The sequence below is a fragment of the Vipera berus genome, assembly GCF_964194415.1.
Source record: "Vipera berus genome assembly, chromosome: Z".
In the NCBI taxonomy this organism is placed as follows: domain Eukaryota; kingdom Metazoa; phylum Chordata; class Lepidosauria; order Squamata; family Viperidae; genus Vipera; species Vipera berus.
Window position 1 is genome coordinate 75,581,657 of NC_138205.1, and position 14,926 is coordinate 75,596,582.

At 41.0% G+C, this 14,926-nt stretch overlaps 1 protein-coding gene across 2 annotated transcripts in view; it reads right to left on the reverse strand.

The window, feature by feature from the left end:
• The window catches only part of GOLGA4 (golgin A4), a 104,655-nt gene that overhangs the window by 41,830 nt on the left and 47,899 nt on the right, over window positions 1–14,926 (reverse strand). Inside the window, exons 8-10 of one of the 2 annotated variants that reach the window (XM_081344434.1) lie at window positions 13,634–13,781; window positions 11,716–11,736; window positions 6,806–6,969 (exon numbers count right to left, since the gene is read on the reverse strand). In XM_081344434.1, coding sequence (XP_081200560.1) covers window positions 6,806–6,969; window positions 11,716–11,736; window positions 13,634–13,781 — 333 coding nt within the window. The remainder of the gene's footprint in view (window positions 1–6,805; window positions 6,970–11,715; window positions 11,737–13,633; window positions 13,782–14,926) is intronic. The other variant, XM_081344433.1, reaches the window with a different exon arrangement.

Below are 14,926 nucleotides of genomic sequence, written 5' to 3' on the forward strand. Positions count from 1 at the left end.
CCGAGGAATTTGGTCAATATCTGTTGGATAAAATCGCTCGGATTCGGACCGGCCTGGACTCCAACTGGGCAGAGTCTGACAAACAGGACACAGACGGTCTTGTCGATGTTATCTGGGAGGAGTTTGATCCTGTGACTCTGAAGGAAGTGGACAGGATTATGGGGAGATTGAGCTCCACCACATGTTTATTGGACCCATGCCCTTCCTGGCTGGTTTATGCAGCTCGGGAGGGGACACGAGGCTGGTTCCAGGCGGTTATATCTGCTTCTTTGAGTGAGGGTAATTTCCCTGCCGCCTTGAAGGAGGCGGTGGTGAGACCTCTCCTCAAGAAGCCCGCCTTGGACCCAGCTGTGTTAAATAACTTTCGTCCGGTCTCCAACCTTCGCTTTCTTGCGAAGGTTGTTGAGAGTGTGATGGCGCATCAGCTCCCGCTGGTCCTGGATGAAGCAGATTATCTAGACCCGTGCCAATCGGGTTTCAGGCCCGGGCACAGCACGGAGACGGCATTGGTCGCTCTGGTGAATGATCTCTGGAGGGCCCGGGACAGGGGATATTCCTCTGTCCTAGTCCTATTAGACCTCTCGGCGGCTTTCGATACCATCGACCATGGCATCCTGCTGCGGCGTCTCAGGGGATTGGGAGTGGGAGGCACAGTCCTTCGGTGGTTCTCCTCCTATCTCCTGGGACGTTCACAGTCGGTGTTGGCGGGGGGGCAGAGGTCGACCCCGAGGTCTCTCGTTTGTGGAGTTCCTCAGGGGTCGGTCCTCTCGCCTCTCCTGTTCAACATCTACATGAAACCGCTGGGCGAGATCATTCGTGGTTTTGGAGTGGGTTATCATCAGTATGCTGATGACACCCAGCTTTTCATCTCGACCCCAAACCACATCAGTGATGCCCTCGACGTGATGTCCCGTTGCCTGGAAGCGGTCCGGGAGTGGATGGGGAGGAACAGGCTTCAACTCAACCCGGACAAGACTGAATGGCTGTACATACCGGCATGTCAGGATATTCAGAGTATTCCATCTCTTAATATCGGGGGCGAGTTATTACCCCCCGTAGATAAGGCTCGCAATCTGGGTGTCCTCTTGGATTCACAGCTCTCCTTAGAAGATCATATAGGAGCTGTGACTAGAGGGACCTTCGCTCAGGTTCGTCTGGTGCGCCAGCTGCGACCCTATCTGGATCTGGATGCCTTGCGTACAGTCACCCATGCACTTGTGACCTCTCGTCTTGACTACTGCAACGCTCTTTACATGGGGCTGCCCTTGAGAACCACTCGGAAGCTTCAGCTGGTGCAGAGTGCAGCTGCACGAATGCTTTTGGGGGTCTCCCGATACTCCCATATTACACCTCTGCTCCGTGAGCTGCACTGGCTTCCAGTTTCCTTCCGGGTGAAATTCAAGGTGCTAGTGATGACATACAAAGCCCTACATGGCGTGGGTCCGGATTACTATTTTTACTATACTATTTTGATTATTGTTGATGTTTATATACTGATTTTAAAAACAAAATGATAAATGAGACTTAGCTATATAAATTCTGTAACTTCTTAACATATTCAATTTTATGAAATTTGTAAATTTCTTGTTTATTTGTCATGTATTTTATATTATTTTTCTTTTGGATGGGCCTCTTTTTTCTTTGACCTTTTTTCTTTAAAATGTTTAATTTTAACCATATTAATTACAATTTGCCCTCATAAAAAGGACTGGCTATTCCACTTCACAAAACAAAAGATGAATAGCTTCATACTGGAAGCCATAGATTACCTCCCCCCCACAAACATCAAGTTTTTTTAAAAAATAATTTATTAGCTAAATAAAAACTAAAATTTAAAGCAAAATAGAATTTTCAGAATTCTGTAATATGTAGCACATGATGTTGAATTCCAATTTACATGGAAACTGTATCACATACTTCTAAGACTGATTATAGTATGTCACAATGATGCTATCTTTCCAGATGGTCCAGAAACTTTCACAACAAGATTACTTAATATGACAATGGAATCATATACATAACTAGTACTCAAAGCCATTAGTTTAAATACAAGCTCAGTTTATTATGCTTATCTTTACAATGCTATTCAGCTCGAAACCAAGTTACTTGGCAGTACAGGTAGTCCTCAACCTAAGACTTCAATTCAACCCAGAATTATGGTTGTACATTGTGACAATTGTTAAAGGAACGAGTCAGATAGGGTGCCTCAGGGGATCGGGTAGGCCTTTGGGGGGGGGGGAAGATGCATACGGTAACTCTCAGGGCCTCCCCCACTCCCTTAGACACACAGTGCTCTTCTTCCTGCCCAGCTGGGACCCAAACTATTGGGCCTCCTCAACCCATCAAACATTGGCCTAGTAACTTTTTCTGAAGATCGCCTTCCTATACAGTGGCTGCACAGTGTTATCCCAGAAGTGGGCACCATTTTGGAAGCAAATACAATTCTGGGATAGTGACAACTGTGACCACTCCCAAAATGATGCCCACTTCTGGGCAGCACCATGCAGTCTCTGTATAGGAAAGGCTGGTACTCCTTCCCAAAACTGATCTTCAGAAAAGATAAATGAACTGAGGTGTGATGGGGAAGGGGAAGAAGTATCAGACCCAGTGGAATAGGAAGCAAACTCCAGGCCTATGGTGTGAGATTGGCCCAAGGGACACAGTGAAGCAGGATGTGTGTGTGTGTGTGTGTTGGGGGGGGAGATAGGTGGATGGGGACAGCTGAAAGATCCCTGGGGTCAGTTGTAAGGGTGGACAGATTGGAAAATATCCGAATTTTGGGAATGTGACCATAGGGACACTGCAGCAGCCATAATTTAGGTACAGGTCAAGTCATTTTGTTCAGCGTTATCATAATTTTGAATGGCTGATCAAATGGTTGTAAACTGAAGACTACCTGTAATCCTGGCAGTTAGATGCTCTTCCCCAAACTATTCAAAAGCATGTAAGGTAAGAACAGTATTAATAAAAAGATTGCTTGTAGAATGTGCTAAACTAAAACACTTAGTTCAAGAATATATTCAATTTTATTACATGCAGATGAACATACAAGGTCAACAAAACCTTTTTTTTAAAAAAACAACAACTGAGCACTGTAAATTATTAAATAATCCAAATCCAAAACTGCTATTTTGGTTTCTAAGAACTAGATTTCTTTTCAAGGTTTATCACAAATCACACATCCCAATCTATAGAAGCTTAGAGTCAGGGCTTTTTTTCTCCTAGAACGCTCAGAACGGAGTTCCAGCACCTTTTTTGGATGGACCCTTGTAGAGTAGGCAAGGCGGGTTGTATGACATGTGTGAGTTCCGGCACCTTTTTCTTTTACAAAAAAAGCACTGCTTAGAGTAATTCACAAAATGTAGTGCAAGCAACTAGAGATGGGGAAATTTTCATACTTTTTAGCTTAGTATGTTGTGTAAACATAAAGAAGAATATTTAGGGTTAAATTACGGGCTCCTTGTTGCCCTCTGACCTTGCTTGGTTTCTTGTAGATGTTTCATTATCTAAACAGGTAACTTCATCAGTGCTAATAAAGACTGAGGTTTGCTTTCACTTTATATTCTTATGACTTGCCCTATCAGTGTCAGTGGGAGTGGTCTTACAGGTTCTTTGGTTTGGCTGTTCCCTTGTTTGGCAGTTTCTTGATTGATGGTTTGATGTTAATGGTCATCTGGGTGTTGATTGCTGGTGGGAAGATACTTTGGGTTTTTTTTGTTTCCTTTTCCCCCCCTTCCTTTTTGGATTCTTCATTGACTTTTCTGCACAGTATGTAGATGTTGTTTATGTCTATATGTCTATTGATAGCCAATTTGTCAGAAAGCCACACTTTCAGGAAATCCCTAGCATTTTTAGACTTGGATTGGTCTAGGACAGGGCTTTTCAACCAGTGGTACAGGTACCACCTGGCAGGTGGTACGTGACCATCCTAGAAAAGTAGTAGCAGGGGAGAGGAATGAGCTGAACTGGTGGCAGCACCACACAAGCCTGAGCGATAGATGGCTGGAGCTGCAGGGCTGTCAGGGCTCAGTGGATGCGCCAGGATCAGCGCCAGGATCCAGCTGCAGCTCGGCGCTGATCCTGGTGCTTCTGAGCCCAGAAGAAGCGCTGATCAGCTGGAATGTTGCAGCCTGGTATACCTAGTCTGACAGCCGCGGACAGGAAAGTATTACAGAGGGTAGTGAGCACAGCACAAGACATTGTGGGCTGTTCCCTGACACCACTGGATGACATCGCCAGGGCTCGTTGCCTTGGAAGAGTGAGGAAGATTCTCAGGGATGACTCACACCCTGGACGGTATCTCTTTACTCTACTACCAGGAGATACAGGAATATAGCCAGCCGTACCAACAGGCTGAAAAATAGCTTTTATCCGTGGGCTGTTAGGCTTTTAAATGGGACATAATCTTATGCAGAATTGACTTGGGAGACCGGTGTGTGGTGTAGTTGGTTCACATGGTGTGGTAGGATGGAGGGTTTGTTGTCACTGTGTGTTGGGGGGAGAGAGCACGGGGGGAGGCTCAGTTAATCTCAATGTACACATGTTGTACTTTGACAATAAAGGTTTATTTATTCATTTTTTTATTTATCTCCAGGGTCTTGTGATTTACATTCAGGTGCTTGGCAACTGATTTATATTTATGACAGCCACAGTGTCCCAGGGTCATGTGAAGTGAGCAAAACCTGCTGCAACCACCCAGCAGACAGAGGGACGAATAAAAATCAAACACCCCCACCCCACCCCTGCTGCCAATCCTCAGCGGAAATGCTCACAACAATGAAAACTTCAGAAAGGAGGAAGAGTGCTGCTGGGCAGGCAGGCGGGTGTCTTGCTCGGCTATGGCTTGGGGGGCATTTTTTCAGTGCCATTCAGTCACTAAGCAAACTGTTCTAAGTCAAGGACTACCTGTACTTTATTACTTTTTTTGGTCATCAAGTTTTTGCTAGGCGACTGGTGGTACTCGGATGTTGCCATATCCTAAAACTGGTACAATGGGTGAAAAGGCTGAAAAGCCCTGGTCTAGGATGGTCACGGGTTCCCAGTTGAAACTAAGGTTAAATCTGTCCATATGTTGTAAAATTAAAGAGTTTTAATCATATCTTCTGACTGCTATCAACAAATATCAGCATAGCATGATAAACATCAAGGAACAGTTAGAACAGCATCACACCAAAGCAGATGGAGAGGCTGGCTACAATCATTATGACTACTTCCCAGAGACGTGCCAGAAAAAGAAAACCAAACTTTAGGCTAGCTGATTCTGTTTCAGAATCTCATCTGATTTCATGAAGGAGCTTTTTCTGCAAGCTCCCAGGAACTAAACAGGTGGCAGCAACTTCAACCTTCCTGCTGGTTTCACTGTTAACTTTCTGGAGGAGCAGCAGAGAAAATTGCAAATGACAATCACATGATTGTGGGACACTTGGCAACCCATTGTTAAGTGTAAATGGGTTGCCAAACACCAAGATCATAATCACATGACTACGGGGATGCTGCAACTGCCATATGTTTGGGCAGGGTCATAAGTCCCTTTATTCAGCACCACTGTAATATTAAACAGTCATTGAATGAATGATTGTAAAGTCGAGGACTACCTGTAGTTCATCTTGTCTGTTTTCTCTCTGGTATACCTGGTATACCTGAAAAGGCTGACACAACCTTCCCTGCTGAGCTTCCCTAGAAAGCCGGTCACAAGTCTCCACCACCTGCACACCTTCCCTTAGCCCTCCTGCACTCATGCATACCAACCACTCATGCACCCCCATGCACTTATCCTTATTGAGTACCTCATGCCCTTTCTTTGATCTGCATAGAGCTTTCTACATATGCTTACTTATCTGAGTATCCCTTCACAAACCCACTCATGCCCGCAATCCACTCCACAACCTGTGGAATACCCCTCACATCCCTTGCATCCAAATGTCTTCCCTAGCCCAAGAGATGCCTCTCACACATCACCCCCAACCTGCACAATGACCCTCACCCACTCACTCACATCCTCCCCCGTCCACTAGCAGTTACTTACCTCTCTGAGGATTTGGGACTTACAACTTCCTGATGGCTTCTCAATTGATTTTGGTGTAGGAAGCTACCTCACCTAACAATCAGAGAATTCAGCCCTACAATAGCAACTGAAACTACAGGGAGCAATGTGATCACACTTTATCATCACATCACTTAGAAACAGAAATTTATTTATTTATTTATTTATTTATTTATTTATTTATTTATTTATTTATTTATTTATTTATTTATTTAATTTTTATACCGCCCTTCTCGCGAAGGACTCAGGGCGGTGTACAGGGCAATAAATATCAAAATGTAAATACAAAAGTTAAAAAAGAGATTAAAAAGAATTAAATAATTATGGCTAAGAATACAATACTAAAAATGTGTTAAAACGTATTTAAAACCAACCCCAAACCCATCAGACCAGGCCAGATTGTTCAAATAGATAAGTTTTTAAATCACGCCGGAAGGAGCGCAGGTCGGGGGCCATCCGGAGCTCAACCGGAAGGCGATTCCACAGGTCTGGCGCGCCCACAGAGAACGCCCTCCCCTTGGGGGCCACCAATCGACATTCTTTGATCGGAGGCACCCTGAGGAGGCCCTCTCTGTGGGAGCGCACTGGACGGAGGGAAGTTGATGCCAGCAGCAGGTGCTGCCGTAGGTAATCCGGACCCATGCCATGTAGGGCTTTGTAGGTCATAATTGGTTCCCAATTGCTATGATAAGTCAAAGATTATGTAATATTATCATGATTAACTCTGAATCTATATTATTTTCATATTTTATTAATACTAACCACTTCCTGCTTCATCCTTGTTAATTCCTGTTGAAGGATCACACATTCTTCTTTATTTGCCTTTTCAATAGCTTTGATTTTTTCATCCATTTCTGCTTGCAATTTCCTGTGGGCTTCTTCAGCCATCTGAGCTGCACTTAAAGCCTTCTCAAGCTGTTCAAATGCTATAAAAAGCATACAACAAATATAAAAGTAATTATGAAAATTCAGGCTAAAATTAAAATTCTCACATAGATTATGTTTTCATAATTACTGATTTTTTTAAAAAAAGCTCCAGTTTCTCCATTATACTTAGTATCCATTTTTTTAGTCTTTGAAATGAAAGACAATAACATTCAATGTTATGGGAACAGTATGTTAGTTTATACGATGGTCTCTATATTAGAAACCAAGTAAGCATGCTTGGACATAATTGGGCTTTGGTTATGCTTGTAGTATACTAGCCAAACTGTGCACAAAAACAATCTTATATCATTAGGAAGGAATTCTATAAGTGGCACACATATCAATCTGATAAGTTAATCTATGCCTTCTCCATCTTGTTAAAACAATACTAGTCTTTAGAATGTAGATATCCATTTTACTAAAGTCAAAAAGAGAAGTGGAGGACAACATGTGGCTGATTGTGATTTGGAACATAAGAGAAGAAAATGGCAAACAACAAAAATTAATAAATGAAATGAATAAAAGAAAAAGAAACAAATTGTGTGTATCTGAAACTAAGAGAAAAGAGAAAGATACTACATCTAAATGAAGGTAGACTAATCTTATGGACTGAGTAAAGGAATAAATTGAATTATGAACAAATGATGAACAAAAGACTCAAATCTAGTACACATTAGTATCATTTATCATCACAGGTATAGAATAGGAACTTATAAATTGATATAGGTTACACCCCAATAAATTTAATGGAGGAATCCACTGAGTTTGGGGATAAATTGCAACATTCCAACTGAATAAGTTAGAATAGGAAAAATTATTCTGCTAACAGACATGAAATGAATGGATGGGAATGAGACAGGTGACTGGGCCATTTGTACATCAAAATTAATAAGAATATGATTACTGTTATCTCCTTAAAATGTATTTTGTTTTGAATGCAGCATGTGTTTTAAGCATAAATATAAACCTACAAAGCTTTTTCTGGTACAGGACATTTTTTTTTTTTTAAAATGATAAATTGCAATGAAAGTATGGTGTTATGCTAGTAAGTAGTATGAAAAAATGTTGGGTATAATTATGAAGTGAAAGAAGCCAGGAAGATGATCCTGATGGAAATATGAATAAACCATTACTTGGAAAAAGGGTCTGAAATATATTTTGAATCCAGACAAATGAATAATATTTGGAAGCAGCTCAAGAAGATACTTCCCTGAATTACTGAAGCGTAAGAAGGAGGCAAAGTAGAATGGTGTGGAGCACAATCAGATGTAAAAGATTCTGTTACTAGAGACCAGAGGTCCCCAAATTCCGGGCTGTGGACTGGTACCAGGCCACACCCTGTTAGGAATCAGGCTACATAAGTAATGGGCGAGGGAGTGAAGCTTCATTTACGCATTTGCAAGTTCTAGGTTCCAGAGGAAACCCATCCCCCTACCCCGAAATTTTTTTCCATGAAACCATTCCCTGGTGCCAAAAAGGTTGGGATCACCACTATAGACAATCTTAAATAAAGTAGTGTTAAATTTTGTTTTTGAGTTGATTACCTGTTCTGCTCTACATACAGGGGTTAATAGGCAGCCCGATATACAGCAAATTGCAGAAGTCAAGCCATGAAGTGATTAGACAATACCTGTTTGAAAAGCATCCCTCAACCACGAAAGGGCACAACTGGCATATATGCTAGATTTAATTTGATTTAATTTAATGCTAGCTTTTTATATTTAATGCTAGTATAGTTGCAGTTTACTATTACTGTATACCCTAGGCTTTTGTCCACTTCTTTGTTCACTAAAGTACTATCATATATAACTTGTATTTTATAAAGGAAAATCAGTAATTGCATTTTAAGTATGGCATAGCCAAAATTAGTACACAAATAAATCTACTCTTCTAATTTAAATCTGTACTCTTACTGCATAATATTGTACTTTCTATATACCAACAATGTCATACACTAACATTTGTCACATCTTAGAAAGGAAAAAAGAAACATGTTGAGATAACACAGCCTAATGATAGCTGAGGTGGTGGTTATTAATTAATTTCATTAAGGCCCATAGTAATATAGGGCAGGCATTTGTGAACCAATGTCTAGGCAGGGTAGTAGATTGGATGCAGGCCAATAAAATGAGATTCAGTTCAGATAAAATAGAGAAATTTTGTGAGCCCGTTTTGCAGGGGGTCAACACTCAACCTAACAAAATAGATTTACAGTTTAGTGTACAATGTGCAGTATTATATGCCTTTGAAAATGGTCCAGAAACTTCTCTAAGTTCAAAACAGAGAAGCTAGACTGCTCACTGGGACTGGTCAATGTGGTCATATTACATCAATAATTTTCTATTTACACTGAGTTCCTGTCTAGGTCTGGCCCCCATTAAATTGCTTGTTTCAATTATTTACAATTTAAATGGTTTATGACCAAATTACCTGAAGAAGTAATTGTCTAATGAGGTCCTCCTCCAGATTCCTTGTCAAAGGATGGGAAGTGGCTTTCTTTCAGGGTTTTTTTTTTGTAGTATACTCTATTTATGGAATTTTTTCTTCCGAGATGTTCAAGTGATGTGCAAATTAGCTTCATTTAAATGCCAGGTGAAACCTTGCTATTATCCTATGATTGTTAATTTCTTTTTAATTATATGTTAATTTTTGTTCATTTAGTTTTTGAAATGTTCTCTTGGCTGCTCCCTGATTTCTACGGTGTTTTTATTTTTGCATTTTGTTATTCCTCATGTCTATGTGTTTTACTATACACTGACCAAAGAACTTTAGCTATTAAGCAGTTTTAAATAAATATGTGAGGACCCAATTAAAAGGAAATACATTTTTAAATCTATAGATAGAATAGCCAAAACATTTCCAATACAAATTAGGATTTACTATTGAAATGCAATAATCCAGCAACATGCAATTCTGGTTTAATACAATTGCAAGCACACAACACCAAGAAAAAAAAGCTAGGCACGCAAAAAGACAAATAGCTGAATTAGGAAAACATGAAAAAAGACATAACACATCAAAGAAACATATTTGTCTGAAAAAGTATAATCATATGCATCTCAGGCATTCTAACATTATGTTATTAGGAGGTTACATTATATTTTCTATTCAATTCCAAACAAAAAAGCATCTCATAAATTCACATACACAAATTTACAGTAACCAAATTAATTTTTATTCATTTAATGTTTATCTGAATACAAAACTATAAAAGTAGTTCTGATGTATGTGGAGGGTTTTAAGTGGAGGGTGTGTTTTGCAGAAAAGGTTTTAAATTTTTACATTTTCATTATTTTGACAAGACATGGCCATTGTTTTTATCTAAATCTTTTTCTTCAAGCTAGTACTCTCCAGGCATTTTTTTTAACTCCCAAAATTTAAATTGCAATTCAGCCAAACATTAGGTCTAGTGTATACAAATAATATTATGTCTATGTAACTGCCACATCATACATGAAATATGTTCACTTCAGTGCTTAAGTTATTGTAACAGAATGCCTCGATGGCCTTTGGGAATAGGGGAAGAGATGCTGCCTAGGAAAACAAATCATTTACGAGGCAGAAATCCCCAGTGGCTTGGCAGTCAGAGAAAGGAACTTAGGAAAAACTTGCCCTAGTGGATCAAGAAGTTGAGAACAGAGGCGGGAAATGTATGATTTCAGACTTGCAAGATGGATGTCGGCCCTCCCGCGTAAATCAGACGGACAGGAAATATGACTGCATGAACTAATGCTACTTCATGGTAAGGCTACATTAATTGAATCTCACAAGTCTTAAAGCACAAACTTCTCAACACCATATTTAACTGCTTGATACCTTATGGCAAGTCCTTCCAAAGTTTTTCTTTCTGTTAAGCCACTGGGGATGTTGGTTAAAGCCATGCCATGGCACCAGCCTAGCTGGGGAACCTCTCACCCCAAAGAGATTGGCCCATCCCGCACACTCTGGCAGAAGGGGCCACCTGCAGACCCTGTTGGTCAAGGAATTTGGGCTGGCGGGGTCCAGAGAAGAGCTTTTGTGGCCATGGCTCTCACCTGTAGAACATCAAGCCACTGGAGGTGATCCTTGCCCACCCTCTTAGCCTTGAAAGGGCCTCAAAAGTGGATCTGCCATTTGGCTTGGGCCCCAAAAGAAGTGCACCACATTGGAGGTGACAAGTGAGCTAAGCAAAAAGACCCAACTCCATTCTGCTTACATTCTACTTCCTAGTTTTATCCAGTCTTGTTAATTTTAATATAATTTTATTGTTCTTAATGGTTCATGCTTTTATAATCAAGCTTTTATTCTGCTAAAACCCACCCAGAGTTGTTTTGATAATAATATGGGCAAACATATCAATTAATAAATGATAAAAATAAATAATGTTCTACCTTCAGGGAACTTACCCTGTCTAGATATAGAAAAGAAAAGAAAATTGATCACTATTTTGTGCTGTTTTAGGAAATATACATTTCAAATGCAAAGAAAATAACTGAATACCAATTGCATCTTTTTTTATTCAGAGTATTCAGTTTTTCTTAATAAAAATAGTTGATGTTGAAATTAAAATATAGCACAAAATTAATATGCAATACATTACCTCCAAGCAATTTCTATAACAAAAAGCCAAATATTTCAATGTATTGATAGGTTTAATTGCAATGAATTAAAGGACCCCACTTTGGATTTTGCCTGAGAAACATATAATTTACTTTATAAAGTTATGCAAGCAACAGTTTAATTATGAGAATAAAGAAATCCCTTACCCCAATCCTGTTCATACAAGGCTTGGGAAAGGCACCATGATTCACTTATTGGCATGTGTGGATGCAAAAGATTAAATAAATGCTTAGTGAGATTTTAATGCAATATACTCATTGGAACAGAACCAAATGTAGTAACTATCTTACATGTGCATTTTTATGGATTGCCTTATAACTGCTTTATTGTATGGATTTGTCCATTATATTCATACAAAGTCCCACAAGTGCACTGTATGGATCTGCATGTAGTTTTTTAATTTGAAGTTTTCATTTTAAGATGTCCTGTGTCAAATACAAAATGTCCCATCTCACATTGAAAACATTTGCTGTTTGAGTTTAAAAAATTTTCAAAAATGATCCAAGCAGCTATACTCAAAAAGGGACAATTTAAATTCAAAAATTCAAAAACATTTGAATATGAAACATTTTGCACATCCTTAATAAACTGTATAATTAGAACAATATAGATAAAAAATTAAGTCTTTTTAAAAAGTAATTATCATGTTCTTAAAAAGTAATTATATGCTTTTATTGTTTGGCATTTCATTTGGCTTTCAAATGTGTCAAGAATTGCATTTTTTGCACATAACTGAAAAGAGGCAATTAGTGGAAGGACTGATCAGGCTCAAAACAGACCCTATGCAGTTATTACAAAGTTCCTTTGCAAATTATTAAATACTCCTTCCTCAAACAATTTCTCATTCAGTATTTTCTATTTCTCATTGTGTATCTTTCAATCAAATAGTATTTAAAGGGAATAGTCCTTATGTAAACAAAACACAGCAAACAAAACACAGCTTACAAGTTAAAGTTATGATACAAAACAAGTGTTAACAGTGAGAGAGAATGAAAAAGGATAGAAACAAAGCGGAGGACTTAAGTTATAATGCACATTGATGAATCTTGCTCCAAATTTGAAGAAAGTCTGTACCAGAGTTTTATTATGTAGATTTTCTAATACAAATACAGATGATCTCATCTTTTTATTTAAGGAAAAATAGACAGCTGATGTGAAATAACTTTTTTCAGAATGTGATGTACTCCTACCTCATCAACCAATGGACTGTGCTATAAAGAGAATCCCAGGGGCTGTTTTCTAAACCGATGATGTATACCAGGCATGTCAAACTCGTGACGTCAGGTGACTTATCGCAACTTTTTGCCGGCAATGGTGAGGGCGCGGTTTCATTGTGATGCATCTGGCCTGTGGGCCGGCAGTTTGACATGCTTGATTGGCTTGTTGGCTTGTGTAAAAGGGTGGTCTGAACATATGTTACCACTTCCAAGACAGATTAAACAAAGAACTGTATTGCAATCGTCTACCCAGAGGGGTGCCCAATCTTCTCAGATTGGTACCAGTTGGCTACCAATGTGGAATTAGATTTGATAATTATCGACATCAAACTAGTCAAGATAAATGACCTCATGCAGCTGAGAGGCACTTGGCTGGCCGAGGAGCAAGGGAAGTGTTCCAGGAACCAGAAGGAGACACCCCCTCTTGGCAAGTGACTGATGTCACTACAAACTAACTATTAATTAGTTGATGGAATTTAGAAGATGACCTCTGCCAAAGACTTGACAGTTCATAATCTGATCTCCTTGAAGATCAGATAAAAATTAGTTGATTTAAATGTAAATGTATAAAGTATTTGGGTCTTCTTAAAAATGCTTAGTAGAAATGTATAAAATGAGGAAAACTAGTTCTTTCACCTAAAAACTTCACATGTTGTTTTTGCATTTTTGAGTACATATCACAAAGAACTATCTCTACAATGTTCTGAAAGACAAATACCTTACAACTTTTTAAATAGTGGTGTTAGGTTAAATGATTAGGAAAATGAAAGTCATGACTATCAGCATAAATGTAAATAAGTGATGCAAAAAAGATTCACTTGCTCAGCTAAGCAATCAAAATTCTTACCAGATTTTTCAGATTTTTCTTTCTGTTTTTTTAGTTCTTCACTCTGCAAAACCACCTGCTTGATATGAATATGCAACTGGGCAATTTCTTCCTCCTTCAATTCCAGAGTTTCATGCATTTGCCGTTTTGTTTCTGCTATAACCATACCCTATAAAAAAAGGTGAACGCAGGCAAAAGATGTAGTCTGTGAGAACATATAAATATAAAACTTAAGCTCAAAAGCAGAATACAATTACCGTATATACTTGAGTATAAGCCGAATTTTTCAGCCCACTTTTTGGGCTGAAAAACTCCACTTCGGCTTATACTCCAGTCAACAAAAAAAAAAAGAACTGTCCCTTCGTTCGGAACAGGCTGCTGAGAGAAGCTGCCTCGCCTGCTGCGCCCCCAACAACCGCCGCTGCCGCTTTCCCCCCCCATCGCTCACCCGCTGCCCCCGAAAATGCCGCTGCCGCTTTCCCCCCCCCATCGCTCACCCGCTGCCCCCGAAAATGCTGCTGCCGCTTTCCCCCCCCATCGCTCACCCGCTGCCCCCAAAAATGCTGCTGCCGCTTTTCCCCCCCCATCGCTCACCCGCTGCTCCCGAAAATGCCGCTGCCGCTTTTCCCCCCCATCGCTCACCCGCTGCTCCCGAAAATGCCGCTGCCGCTTTTCCCCCCCCATCGCTCACCCGTGCTTTCCCCCCCATCGCTCACCCGTGCTTTCCCCCCCATCGCTCACCCGTGCTTTCTCTCCCCATCGCTCACCCGTGCTTTCCCCCCCCATCGCTCACCCGTGCTTTCCCCCCCATCGCTCACCCGTGCTTTCCCCCCCCATCGCTCACCCGTGCTTTCTCTCCCCATCGCTCACCCGTGCTTTCTCTCCCCATCGCTCACCCGTGCTTTCCCCCCCCATCGCTCACCCGTGCTTTCTCTCCCCATCGCTCACCCGTGCTTTCTCTCCCCATCGCTCACCCGTGCTTTCCCCCCCCATCGCTCACCCGTGCTTTCTCTCCCCATCGCTCACCCGTGCTTTCCCCCCCCATCGCTCACCCGTGCTTTCTCTCCCCATCGCTCACCCGTGCTTTCTCTCCCCATCGCTCACCCGTGCTTTCCCCCCCATCGCTCACCCGTGCTTTCTCTCCCCATCGCTCACCCGTGCTTTCCCCCCCCATCGCTCACCCGTGCTTTCTCTCCCCATCGCTCACCCGTGCTTTCCCCCCCCATCGCTCACCCGTGCTTTCTCTCCCCATCGCTCACCCGTGCTTTCCCCCCCATCGCTCACCCGTGCTTTCCCTCCCCATCGCTCACCCGT